Raw genomic sequence first — 15,119 nt, 5'->3', positions numbered from 1 at the left:
GAGCTACACATAAAATTAGGTCTGTGGAATATATTTCATTTTTATTCTGCATGAAATCAACTCTGTGGTATTTTTTACATGAGTGTTAATATTAAGATTTTGGAAATATTAATCTGTTCTTTGTTTTTCTTTCATACATTGATTGTGCAATTATAATATTTTATTGCTCAAAGGGGTGTGTGTGAATATTTTTTATCGTAGGCAATTTTTAAAATAAGTTTATCATCATCTCGTAACAATTGCAGACTATTCTATGGATTTTATATCATGATATTGAAGTGATAATTCTCCATATAGTATTTTTGCTCATATACCATTTTTTTGAAGCCCTATGAATTTTTTACAATTAATGTAGAATTGTCCACATTTTATGAATGTTCTGAAATACGTGTTTTGAAGAACTGTGTATGGAATAAATTTTAAAAAGAGTAGTAATTTTTTAAAAACTTTTAAAGTAGAAATGAATGTATTTTTAATTTCTTTTTGTATGATGTCAATAAAAATGGTAAATTGAATATCAGACAGAAAGAAATCCATACCCAGTTTTATGTAATATATTATGAGCACTTAGAAAAAAATTTGTACAAAACCATGCATACTTAACCCTAGAATGCTACCCTTTAGTATACTCACGGGAAGGGTAACGATTCGTCTGGCAGACGAAGTATGCATAGGCGCTTTTAAAACCTAAGTTAAAATCAAAATAAAACAAAAATATACTACCTGTAGCTGTTTCTAGGCTTTTTAAACTTCATTTAAGCAAAAAAAAAAAAAAATCATTTATTCATTTTCAGAACAATCTTTACAAACATTAGCACGGTGATCTCCGCACATTGCTCTTGTACAACTTTGACAAAAAAAAGCGGGTCATTCTTCGCAGCTTGTAAGGGCAAAATGCACAAATTTTTCTTTTGTTACTTTCATTTGTTTTCGGAGTTTCACAGACCATGTCTATTTTTAAAAGTTCGCTAATAATTGTTCTTGTAGAACGAGGTAAAGTAGGCGCATCCAAACGCTTCTTCATCCATGGAGCAAGAAGATCTTCACTTAACTTTACTGCAAACTTTTTTCTGGACATCACTTTTTCCGATTTTCTAGTCATGTTGTGGCCATATAAAACATGTGAATTTACTAAACTGATATTAATAATATCGTAAAATACACAAAAAAGCCATTGACGTGTCTTCCTGCTGCATGACATGTTGCTACACATCTGGTCCAATATGTCAACAGCTCCTTTTGTGGAATTATAGAATTCTATTATTTCAGGTTTTTTACTTTCTTTATTTACATATGGTTTTTCATGGAATGTAGAAAGCAGGATAACACACTTATTTGGCTTTGTTTTGTAGGACAGTAGAGTTTTGGCTTGGTCAAAACAATACATTCCTGTTCCGACACTTCTAGAACGCAACTGTAAAAGTTCTGGAGGAATTTCCTTTTTATTTTTTCTTACAGTTCCCACAATTGATAAATTAATTGGGCTCTTTAAAAGATTATCTGCTGAAGGTATCGATGTAAACCAATTGTCCATCGTAACATTTCTGTTGGTCCCTTGAATGGGTCTTGTTAATTCTTCAACGAAATACTTTGCCAATGGAATGTCTTTGGTTTCAACACTCTTTCCTAAATAAGGAATGGCATAATCATATAGTTCGTCCCTACATCGCAGAGCATTACTATTTTTATGCCATATTTTGCAGGCTTATTTGGTATGTACATTTTAAAGGGACATCTTCCACGAAATGCTATTAACTGCTCATCAGTCGTAACATATGATCCTGGTTTATAAAAATCTGTACAATGCCTGATAAATTTTTCCCAAATCTCTCTGAATGGTGCAAATTTATCTTTTCTTTCCTCTCTGGTTTCTTTTGAGTCAAAACGAAGGCAGTTCAACAGAAAACGGAATCTCACTTCACTCATTCCACCTCTGTACCGCTGACCACATAATGTTGTATCAAATAACTGATTTGTTGCTAAATGATTATTTTTCATAGCCGCTGATAAAACCAATAATCCCAATAAAGCTTTAATTTCATCAATGCAGGTTTCCGTAAAAGAAGAATGTTTTTCAGCATAACGTTCTTTTTGTCTTTTGATTTCAGAATTTGTATGAAAAACAATTATTTCCAATATTTCTGAAGTAAAAAAATGAGTAAAAGAATCCAAAGGTGTGAAAAGTTCTTTTGCTGAGTCCGTTGGTCCTTGAATGAAATGAATAATGTTGCGTAAGGCTGTCCTTCTATTACTTGATTTGGGAATAGACGACCATTTTGACTTATCTTTAGCAGTGAGCTGAATTTTTCCAGGGTATACAATAGATTTGTTGCAGGACTTTAAAAACTCTAGAATATTTCCAACCATATCACTTGTTTCTGGAACATTGTGCTTTCGTTTTTTTAGACTTCGATTTCAACCTCATGTTATCAACTTCTGTATTTTTCTCGAGCATTGTCTCTTCTTCAACTTTATTTTCAAGCAAATTATTTTCTATTTCATCTCTGTCACTATCTGTGAAATCACTGTTTTCCACTTCAATGTAATCTTCAGTTTCCGATTCATCAGAAAAAGTAGAAATTTCTTCATCACTTAGTTCTTTTAATACCTCCCGAATTGCATCAGGTCTACCCCAAAAATTTTCACCGCGAAAACGCTTTGACATCTTAACAGTAGCAAAGAAATAAAACTAAGTCCTTATCTAAAAAGCTAACTTGACTGCTAACTATTCGTCTGCGAGACGAACATTGCTGCAAATGTGGCACTTGCTGAAAAGTTTTGATAACAAGGAATGTGTGCACGTGTAGCAGTGAAGGTCACATAAAGGTACTGAGGGGTATGTCCCATTTCCTGTTTTAGGGGCACCCAGAGAAAGACATTTGTAAGTGACTTCGTCCAAGAGACGAATGAGTAGCATTCTAGGGTTAAAAACCTTCAATGATTAAAAAAAAAAAGAAAAAAGTTTAAAAATTGGGTTTGGAAGTATTTTACAATAAATACCAATTTTTTTTTATGATAATTATCAAATATTAGCTTATTTAAAATTCAACTAAATTCTAATGCCAAATATTAAAAATAAAAAAAAATATTTATATGGTATCATGTGGTAATTTGTTTGCTAATATTTGCATATACTTGTTACTTCAAAATCTCGCATGTTCTATAAGTAGGCATGTGACAAAATAATATTAATTTTACAATTTTTTGTGCACATGTAATCTTGACTGTTCACTGATAAATTGATGTACGCGTTTGTAATAAACAATTTTATCGTATCTTGATGTGTTTGTGTTTGTTACTTCCACTTAAGTTTATAGTTTTCATTTCAGATTTAAGAACTTTTTTTTTAGGAATTGAAGATCATCGCAATTATTCTAAAAAATTATAGATATTTTGGTCTCATAATGTAATTATATTGATTTTAACTACTCGTTTAAATAATAGGAAATGAGCATGAGTGGGAAACCTCCCTCAAGGATGAAATTTTGAAGAATATTTTTATATTAATTCAATTCAGCCTTACAGTGACGATTCGAAGGTGAGATGCAAGAAATCATTGAAGAGCAAGAAAAACGATTTCGTTTTAATTGATCATAATAATTTTGTAAATGATAACTTAATTTGCTATATAGAGAAAGACGTGATCCTGTAACAGAATCAGTTGTAAATGTCTCGTATTGTATGAACTTTATGCGATGAGTTGCATTCACTGTTTTGAGTGATTTAAATTTTTTGTTGTATACTTCATAGAAATATAAGTTATGATGTTAATGCTATATTCTTCAGCTAGGTGAAAGAGATATAATTTGAATTCAGGAGGGAAATTCATGAAGTAAAATGAAAAATATTTTGATAAATTTAATCTTAAACGATACAATATATAATTTCAGTATCTTTATGACATTTTAAATTTATTAGAATATTCGTTGTCAAGACACAAAGTGTAGCTAAAGAATAATGTTTTCTCAATACTGCATCGGTGGACACTTTCATGAAGCAGTTTGCAGGTACTTATCACTTTAGATCTTTTCTAAAGTGAGAATTTTGTTTAATAACGTGATTTAAGAAACATAATCATTCAATGCATATTTTTTTCTAATCTGACGTAGCTCTCAAAACTGCCTTTTGGCTCAAGTCGATTTAGTTTCATAATTTCGTCCGTGAGTTAAAAACAAAATCCGTTTCCCTATCAAAGCCAATTTTTGCTCAATATTTAATCCTGGACTATTTTTATTGCTATTGTAGAAGCTGCAGTTAATGGAAATTGAGAGAAGCACATAGGAGGAATGTCTCGTCAATGATGATCTCCTTTAGTATCGGTCTTTTATATGGGAAACTAAAAGTGACAAAAATTTAGTACTATATGGATTTCTACAAAGGACTATAAATTCAGGAATTATAATATCTGGAATTATAATATTTTATAGGCCAAATAAATTATTTTGATAGGGATCATGTTTTTATATAAAATCATAATTTAATTCTGTACCATGAGATATATAATGATTTATAAATAATTACATACCATCTAATTTCTAACCGAAATCCTATTCGTTGACTGGTTTTTATTGAAACGCGAAATTGTGCCTTAATTATTTATTTAAGATAATATGTTAGCATTTGTAGCCTAAAATAAAGGACCACATTACCAGAATCTCAACATAAGGCATTTTCAAAGAAAGCAGAATCTCAACATATCACATATTTGACAATCAAGTCAATATATCAATAATTTGATCAGCGTATTTATTTATTTAACCCTCATTACTAAGAGACTTCATCTACCACTCCAAATATAGCACTCGGTACATGAAAGCCGGCAAAATAGATTCACAAAACTTACATATCACACCAGATAAAAAAAAGATTGTGATAAAAGAAAAACATAAAACATGCTTATAAACGTTCAGAGAAATACTGATAAAAATTGCTATTAGCAACTGAATTAAAACTTAAATAAAAATGTAAAAATACTTTCAGTAATATATTTTAAAAAATACATCTAAAATAACCAAATTATGCAATTGCAAGAATAAAGTGTATGCAAATAGGGATTGCAATACTGGGATACCGAATACCGGTATTTTGAGCCATTTGTACAATTTTGTAATTTCGGTATTCACAAGTTTAAATACCGTTTTTTCGGTATTTACTTGAAATTTTTAAAATTGTCTCAACTATATGTTCAGGGATCCCCAACATAGCAAAATAGTATACGTTTTTGTTTTTATATCTCCCTAACGGGCGAAATCAATTAGACTGTGAATACAAAGTTGCATCTTACAATTAAGAGAAATGATTAAAATATTGTTTGACAACGGATTGTAAAACCCTCTGCGCTTTTGCGCATGCATTAGGATGGGTTTAATTCGGCAAAATAGGGGTGCGAGAAAAGATGAAAGGAGGAGATGTTTACATTTAACAGTGGACTCGCGGTTTTTGAGACGTAAACATTACAAATAATTAGTAATACAGAATGTCTTACGGTATTTACATAATATATTAATTTTAAAAATGAAAATGAAAAAGAAGAAAAATGACTATCCAATTCAAATCTGATCAAGTTTATAGTAAATTTTCTTAAAATTTTTTAACCACAAACCTATCCATGTTCAGAAGAATTAGGTACAGTTATCGAAGATTATGATGACATTAATGTCGACTGTGAAAAGGAATTGTCTCTTGAATAAAAATTAGAATTAGCGAAAAATAAAAAAATAAAAATCCACAAACCAAAATACAACACAGAAATCAGCTATATCCAAAACCATCCGAAGAGAAATCGATTTATTTAAAAATGAGGGATTTAGAGGTAAATAATTCGGAAAAGTATATCGCGCGTTGCTAACAGTATCACCAATTAGAGTAGATGCCGAAAGAGCGTTTTCGACAGCTGTTAATTTTTGCACAAAATTACGTTTCAGGCTTAATGACAGTACAATTAATGCATTATGTGTTTTAAGATCACATTTCAAAAATTTCTAATGGTACCACAGACTGAATAGTGATATTTACACTTTTTTATGATTTAAATAAATAAGTTGTTGCTTTACTTTTCAGTGATTTTTTATATATTGTTATAACTTATAAGTTACAAATTGTTTTTTGTGATATTTACACTCTCTTATAAAACTGGCAAATGAAACAAAGAAACAGCTGTGTTTTCTTTCTTTTTCCAAAATTTCTACTACCGGTATTAAAACCGGTATTCCGGTATTAAGATCTAAAATATACCGAATACCGGTATTGAACTTTTGGTCCGGTATTGCAATCCCTATATGTAAATAAGTATGAAAATAAAAATAAGACAAAAAATGTCTATGATTTGCTATTGTAAACGTGTTGAAGGTACAAATAGAGAGTTAGTCATGTAGAATCAATTAGCCTTCTGGTGGTAGAGAAATGGGCTAAAACCACGCAAATCTTGCCGATGTGTGCGAGAGAAATCACACATGTTAATTATCATGTATTCTAAAAATAAAAATCCACAACAGCTTTCTGCTTGAGCTGAAATTTTATCTCCTATCGGATGGTGATGATGATGTACAAGAAAGTGTTGGAAGAATTTTCTATTGATTCTCAATGAGTTGAGAAGCTATGCTTTGAGTTGAGAAGCTATGCTTTAAGATTAGCCTAACCTAACTGTGAATGGTTTCTTGCATTTACAACTTAGTGAATAAAATAAAAACAATATATCCCTCTAATTTCTCTATAAACCTTTATATCAATAAACGATAAGCAAAATTTTATAAATCTGAAGAGGTTTCTTCATTATTGCAACAAAATATATGCCATATCCTAAATTATAAACTTTACAAAAATACGCCAAATTTTAAATCCGTAACATTAAAACTAATAAGAAATGTCGATTTCGCTATGTAAACTAAAGGACTTTTAATGAATACAAATGAGCCATTTTTTTCTCTTTAAGCTATAGACTAAAAAAATATATAAACTGTCAAAATCAGATTTTAGCCGATCCCAGTAGACTCATGGTGATAAAAACATCGCATCTTGATGCGTGTTTGATACGAATAATTTTTTTAATCTCCAATTTACTCATCAAATACGCTTAATATTCAGCACGAGTAAGGAAAAAAAATTAAGAATACGCCATATTCCTATGAAAAAAAAAGGACGAGAAAAATTGTCCCATTCGTCTTGAGGCATTTTGGGATAGTTCTTTCTGCTTAATTTCCGGACGTTCCATTTTAATTAGGTTACAGTTATCCCAAGTCACCTTTCTGAGCCCTATAAAAAGGAAAACCAAGAAACGATATTTATAAAAGACTGAAAAGATGAACATGGAAAATAACAAAAAAACAACAACATTGATTTAAAGGAAAGCTCGGGGGGTGAGGGGAAAGTGGGTGCATAGAATTTGCATAAAATGATTTTGGAAAGAATCGCAAGAAGGGGAGAAATGAAATACGCAAAAAATATAAAATAAGAAAGCAGTAGTAAGATTGAAGACAGTAAAATATTCTCAGTAAGTAAAGATAAAAAATGGCAGAAAGAAATGCCTGTCGGTATAAGAAACAGAAACACATCGTCATTCGTAACAATTTTAGATGCTCTTCGAAATACCCATGGAAAGCTGAGGTCCTGGAACTCTTCATACTTATATTTGAAGGAAAATAAATTTCCAAGATAGGACTGCTTATAAGAAAGGAATTCAGATTTTCTTGAATCAACTTTCTGGAAAGGTTAGAATGAATCTTTTCGAGGGTAAAATATATATATATATATATCGCCATGACATTTCTTATGAATCTGTGATGAGCTAAAGCTGTATTTCCCTATATCTTGATTTTCAGTTGTATTTATTAGAAATGTAACGTATCTTTTCTTGAGTGATAAGGAATAAGAAAGGGTATTGATAAAAATGAATACGGTTGGAGAATATTTTCTTCCGGCATTTTGACATCAATTTGTTTCTAGCTAACTAAGGTCAATATTATTTGTGTTCTCTTATTTTATATATTTTCTGGGTACAAGTTAGAAAATCAATGAGACTGAAAATTTTATTGTTTTAAACAAATGTACTTTTAAGGAAAGTTTTCTAATAAAAATATCTTAAGGTTGATGACTACGTTGAAAAGACAATTTTTTTACGAAAATAACAAGTATATTTTCATTCAATGTTCTTACTTTCTGAAGAAACTTCATTTAGATATCAATATACGAGGTGATCAGAATTAAAATATCCCTACTCTTAGCTCTCTATACAGCGAACTACTCAGTCTAAAGGCTCCAAAATCGTTGAACGTACTATTCAAGACATGGGGAAACGAATTACGAGAAAAAAGATTAGTTCCAGAAACGCCGATAGAAGGCTCTGTTCAATAGAAAATATGCTGATAAGACACAAAATACACATTTGTAACACATTTTATTCAAACGCATTAAACATTCAATCACAAGGGCCCCATCGATGCAGGGAAAACCATCAATGCAATATGGTTCCCTTCTTTGAAATGGAAAATCTGTATTCTGTGGATAGCTTGTTCAACTGCGGATCGCAATTGATAGTTTGAGATGCTCCTCACGTATAAATTTATACTGTCTTTCAAATTTGCCAAGATTACCAAACGTCCTCGATTAACAAGATTTTTCTAGTATCCCCACAGATAAAAATCACAGGGATTAAGATCTAGAGAACGAGATGACCAGGTTGTCGGAAACGCACGACTAATTACTCTATTATTAGTAAAATGTCCCCGAAGAAAACTGCTGTACGCATAGTCTAATGTGTGGAGGCGCTCCATCTTGCATAAAGGTAATTGAAACAAGACATTGATTATGTTCCATTTGGAGTACAACACAATTTTCTAGCATGCTTTGGTAATTCCTGGCGGACACGGTGAATATCACAAGGTTATTTCGCGTTGTCTCTTCTAAAAAGAACGGTTCAAGAATAAATGTAGCTATGAATTATCACCAGACTGTAATTGTGATTGAAGTGGAATCTCTTGGAAGGTACGAGGATTTTCAGTGTACCAAAAGCGACAGTTATGGGTGTTGACTGTTCCATTTAAATGGAAATTTTATTCATCTTTCCAAAGAATTTGCCATAGCCACGATGCATCCACTTGAACTCTAGCCAGACGTGCCAATGCAAAGGTCAGTCGTTGATCCCTGTCGATGAGCAGCAACTTCTGATTGTAACGAATTTTGTACGGGTAAAAATGCATCATTTTTCTCAGTACGTTCCGCACTGTATTTCTTGTGTACAGTCGACTACTCCACCACAATTGAACGAACAAGTCTCGAGAGGATTTGTATTGGCCGTTCCGCACTATAGAATAGGGAACACCCAAGTGTCGTGACACTGCACGTGGACTATTACAACCTACAACATTATCCATTGATTGTTCAACAATAGCAATAGTGGCAACTTCTTCAACGATATCTGAACGAGTCGATTTGCGTCATCGACCCCCTGAAATCTAAGATCTCCAGTTTTTTCGAATCGAGTGATCATTTTTCTAAGAGCTTGCGGAAGTAATGATCCTTAGTGTACATTTTAAGTCGACGAAACTCTCGAAGTGCAGCTGAAGCATTTCCTTAGTTTTCATAAAACAACTTCACAAGGAAAGCACGATGTGGTAACATGACAGCTATCTTTGATAAGAATAATATTTTCCCAGTTTTATCCCCTTTTATTCTTAGAACAGTAGCGGCAAAGCAAGGGTTTATGCAAATTGTTGTGCTTAAAGACCGAAATTACAGTTACAATGACTAGGTTTTTGAAATTTTTCTCTTCCTTTTTGTGTCATTAACAATAGAAATTAAAAAGGAAAAATTCCATACTGCATATGTGTAATTATTTGTGTCTTTTCAGCATATTTTCCGTTGTGCAGCGCCATCTATTGGTGTTCTGTAACTATTTTTTTCTCCTGTAAACCGTTGTACCATGTTTTGAATAGTATGTTCAACAATTCAGGAGCCTTTACACTGTATAGAAAGCTCAGAGTAGGGGTGTTTTAATTCTGACAACCTTGTATATATGAAATTCTCTCTCTCTCTCTCAATATATATATATATATATATAGAAGTGAAAAGCAAATTGCAGAGCATCACTCTAAATGTGCATATATACCTTTAATTTCCAATATTGTAGTTCCTTTTCAAACTATAATTCATCACATGTCTTGCAGCTTCTTATATGAATAAATATTTGAAAGGAGGCTTAGTTATAAGAATTGTTATATATCACTATAAGAGTAATTATTATATATAGATAAATATAAAAATAATTATTCCTTTGGATGTCTTTAAGAAGCAACCACCTTAATAATCGAACATTTATTTTAGAAACTAATTTACATAAACAGAACAAAGTTAATTTAATTAAAATGGCCCTGAACATAAATGAAACTTTTCTTGTTAAAAATATGGAATTTGTTATCCATAAAACATTAAGATATATAATTTGTCAGAAAGCTTTCAAAATTAAATAATTAAATCTTAAAGTAATATTTACAAAATAAAATTCACGTTTTCCGGAATTTGTTATATTCTGTAAGTGACAGGCAAAAATTCTAGCTTGATAGAATTACTGAAACTATCCTCCACATTTAAAAGTAGCAAATATTAATAACATTTTATACGAAAGGAATATTTTTAGTTTAAATTCTTATTTTTTGCCACTGATGAATTTTTAAATATATTGCAACAATGGAGGAAAGGATATTGTTTCAAAGAATGCATGATTAGCAGCATTTCAATGCCAAATAAATAACTGTTGATATTTTGAAATTTGTGAATGCACACCTAAATACATCGTTTTAGGAGCAATATAGAAAGCTTAATATAACGGGAAAATGACTCGTAAGAAGGAGCTGAAATTTTGCATGTTGTCATAAAAATACCTTGACTTTCGATTTAGGAGAAAATATAAGTTTATAAATAATAAAATAATGAATTTTTCAACACTAATTTTGTAATTTTTTTTACACATTAAAAATCACGTTTTCGTGTTAAATATGTATGCAAAATGTGTAGAATATCGTATATATTCATAACAAAAAAGTTTAGGTAGTTAACTTTATAGGCTTTTTTAGATATGAAGAAGGCCGTGGTGGCCTGGTGTTAAGATCCCGGCTTCGGGACCGGAGATTTTCAGGTTCGAGACCCGATTCCATCGAAGGACCGTCGTGTAAGGGGGTCTGTTGCACGTTAAATCCGTCCTGACGAAACGTCCTCCCGCTGGTGTGGAGAGGGGGTGCCACCTCGAATGTCGTCCACGTCATCTGACCGCGGTTCAAAATTGCGAGGTCTGTCCCATAAAAACCTTAGTGTTGCTTCAAACTGGACGTTAACATAACTTAACTTAGATATGAAAGAAAGAAAGGTCAAGAATAATTGAAGAAAAGGTCAAAATTTAATTTTAATCTTAGAAAGCCAAAATTTTGTTCGCTCTTCATTTCGATACGAATAAGCAGGCATAAACTAATGAAATTGAGTTTCCGTAATTAATTTTTGGTGTAGTTTTAAAATTTGATGTGGAAATTGGGTGTTGTCTTTGGGAATTTTGAAGTTTGTTCTTATTTCATTATATCGATGGCTCCTTATGTAATTTTTAATTAATAAATCTTTACGATTACTTTCAGCCCTTTCAAATGACATCTTTTTTATGATTGTATAATGAACGGTGCCAAAAATAAAGCTGAGAGGCTCCTTTTTTTCAGAGATTGTAGATTTCAAAACTGAGTTCATTCTAATTTCTGTTCTGTAGACAATTTATTAATTACTTCCTTAATATAATAAGAATTATATATGTATTAATTTATCTTTATCTTATAGTCATAAGTTAGAATTAATTTAATTTGAATTTTGTCCCAAACAACGTACTATTGTAATATATTAGTGCACCTCGTGCAATACTTTTTTCGCATTTTTGTTTCAGGAATTTCGTTATCAATTTAAAGAGTCATTCGAAAATCATCAAGAATAAAATAGATTCTTCCACAAAGCAGAGAATTTCGGGGAAAAGGTTAATAGTTGTTTGCAAATATGGTTACGAATATACGAATGATTTCATAGAACACTATTTCAAATAAGACATTTAATCCAATTTTAAAAAACATTTATTATGACAGTAATGGATCAATTTGGTTTTATTTATTTTTATAAGCACAAATAAACTGTATCGAAAATACAAAGGACAATTGATTGCTTTATTCTTTGTATATTGACTGTCGGAAGCAAGGGAAATGAAATGTAGTTTGCTTTCTATTTTCAATATTATGCAATAAATTTCAATACAATTTTTCAAAGACCTTTAAATAAAAACTTTGATTTAAAACCTATAAGGGGATGATGCAATACCTAAATACATGAAACGAAGGCATTGCATTTATTAAAAAAAATGAAGCATGCCTCATTTCTTGAAGCAACCAAGGGTGATTATTCTTTGAATACTGCCTGGTAGTTTTGATATAGAAAACTGTAATTTAATGGTCCAGTTTCAGTTTCAAAATTTCCAAATAATCTTCATAGTTTTCAAACACTGAATTGCACTTTTTATGAGATCAATTGAGATCTGATAATTTCACGGTTATTAAAAATTAAATAAATAAGTAACGGAAATCTTTGTTAACAATAAAGTGGCATTCCAAATAGTTATTTTCAACTACTATTTCTCCTTCATTTCTATTATAATTTTAAAAAAAAGTTTTCTACAGTTATTTCTTCTCATTACTTGCTTATAGGAACAAATCTGGTTTAACTCTACGGTACCAGAAGCCATCATATTTTTCAAAACTTCATCCTATTAGCTTTCATTTTGCCTCCAAATTTGATGAAATTCTATTTATAAGCAAATTATATATTTCACATTTACTTAATGAAAAAATCGTATTAAATTTTGTAAAAAAAAGCTGACTGCAACTCTATGCTGTTCCCAGATAAGCTTAATCGGAAATAACAGGAATCTGTAATTTAAACCAAAATTAGATCAGTTTCAGTCTTAAAAGCGCGAAGGAGTTTAAATGTCATTATTTCTTTTTAGAGGATATAGATGTGTTTAGATACGATAAGTGAACTAGGGACATTTATACCTTCAAACAATCATATTTTAAATTTTAGTCTCAAAAAATGGAACACATTTAACTAATTACAAAAATGTCTGATATTTAAAGGTTTAAAAAGACGAAATCTCATATACTGCATTTTAAGAATGCAGCTAGTAGGAGCCTCATGGATGGAACGATATAATTTTTTGTTGTTTTTTGAGAATAGAATTTTATTTCCAAATTTCGATATGTACGAAAAAAATGCGATGAAATAATTTTTTTTGCAATGAAACGAAATCTACAATATCAAAAACATTACGCATCTGTTAAATTTATTTTGATCTATCCTTGTGCAATAATATAATTCTGAAAGGCTATTTAATACGAAAAATGCTATATATTTCTTAGACTTTGAAGTCATACGAGATTCAGTAATTTGTAAAATTTTTATTGCAAGTACAGGGTGGTTATAATTAAAGTGACCCTATTCAAACCCAACCCTTCTAAAATTCGTTCTGTCTATCGGATTTTGATGAACATGGACCATGGGGAAAAGACTCCTGTAATAAAAATAATAATGAATCCTGTAATAAAAATAATAATGAATCCTGTAATAAAAATTTTGACCACAAGGGGGAATTGTGGTCCTAAAGAAGCACAAAAAATCTGTCAGAATCATTAAAATTTAATCAATTACCGAGTGTGCTCCATTGACATCAATTACACGTTTACAGCTTTATAGCGTTTTAAGCGGTAGCGCAAAGAAACCCTCGAGTTACTATATCAAAATTATTTCAATCGTTATTATTAGATAACAGCTCGATTAAAAATTTTAAAAATCGTGAATTCATTGACAAGAAATTAGAATGGTTGAAACTTATTATAGAAATAGCATCACATTCTAATTAAACCTCCAATTCAACAGTATTTCAGAGTGTACTCATTGGTTCGAAAAATTTTATTAGGAATAAATATACTGCAAGAAAAAGTACGAATAATTTACTTCAAAATATACTATGCTCGATTAAGTGCAAACATTTGTAACATTCTCAACTTCTTTAAATAAATATTACTAAGGAGTTTTCCTTTACTTACTTAGGGCAGAGTTTAAAAAAACTTTACATTAGATCAAAATTTCGGAAATGGATATGAGCTACAAATTTAATATTTTTAATGTATTAACTAATGTACTATATTGATTAAATTCCTATAATGCAAATTTTTCAAATACTGATTAATTAATATGTATTAATAATTAATTATTTGAATGAGAATGCATAAAAAGACATTATAGTTAGTAACGAAAAATGCTTACTTCTAATTTTTTGAGATCAAAAAGTCTTTTCATATCTTTTCGCAAATTCATTTGACAAAATTTTCAATGCAGGAATAACAAGGTATTTTATTTATCTTTAAATGATTTAATCTTGAAATAAATAATATGTTTAGAGCTCTATTTTTGTGCTCGAATACTTTCAATGTTAAATAATGTAAACAATTGATTTTAGTAAATTTCCTCTCAACTTTTTGGTTCTTTCTCTGTATTTTTGTTGTTGAGCTCTTTTTCCAAAACAAGAATGCCTTAAGGGACATCTTAAAAGGAAAAACTTACCCATTCAGGAGGCTCTAATAAGGAAGTTTTCAAAGATGTTAAAGCATTTTCGTGTAGATTATTTTTTTGCTCACTCTCTCTAAGATCTAATTACGAAAAGATTGATCTGATATTCGGCGTTCTAAGATCCGCATTAGGTGACACTCAATAGTTCGAGATTCTTAAAAGAAGAGTTGTTAGGAAGAAATCGAAGAGAAGGAATTTGCCGAGAATCGGAAAAAAGAAAAAAAAATATCGAGAAAAGAGTTTGCGGTGGAAAAAATAGAGTTAAACGAAATGAAAAATATTAGCGAAAGATACTAAACTAGAAGGCAACTTTTTTTGGAGCAATCTGTAGATTCATAAGAAACAAGCCGTATCCGATGGGTGCTATTTTAATTAAATACCTTCATAGAATCTTACATAAATTTTTCACTTAGCAAATAAACAAAATAAAAATAAAAAAACTGAAGATTTATATTTATTACACAAGTCTTTTCATGGCATAA

At 30.6% G+C, this 15,119-nt stretch overlaps 1 protein-coding gene across 1 annotated transcript; it reads right to left on the bottom strand.

The window, feature by feature from the left end:
• Positions 1-811: 811 nt before the first annotated feature.
• Positions 812-1,387, bottom strand: LOC129959859 (uncharacterized). The gene has a single exon (XM_056072753.1). It carries the CDS (start codon positions 1,385-1,387, stop codon positions 812-814), a length of 576 nt encoding a protein of 191 aa, XP_055928728.1.
• Positions 1,388-15,119: the final 13,732 nt, after the last annotated feature.

Source organism: Argiope bruennichi, chromosome X2 (genome assembly GCF_947563725.1).
Source record: "Argiope bruennichi chromosome X2, qqArgBrue1.1, whole genome shotgun sequence".
Classification (NCBI taxonomy): domain Eukaryota; kingdom Metazoa; phylum Arthropoda; class Arachnida; order Araneae; family Araneidae; genus Argiope; species Argiope bruennichi.
The sequence above is the reverse complement of the archived record's forward strand: the minus strand, read 5'-3'. Positions and strand labels throughout refer to the sequence as shown.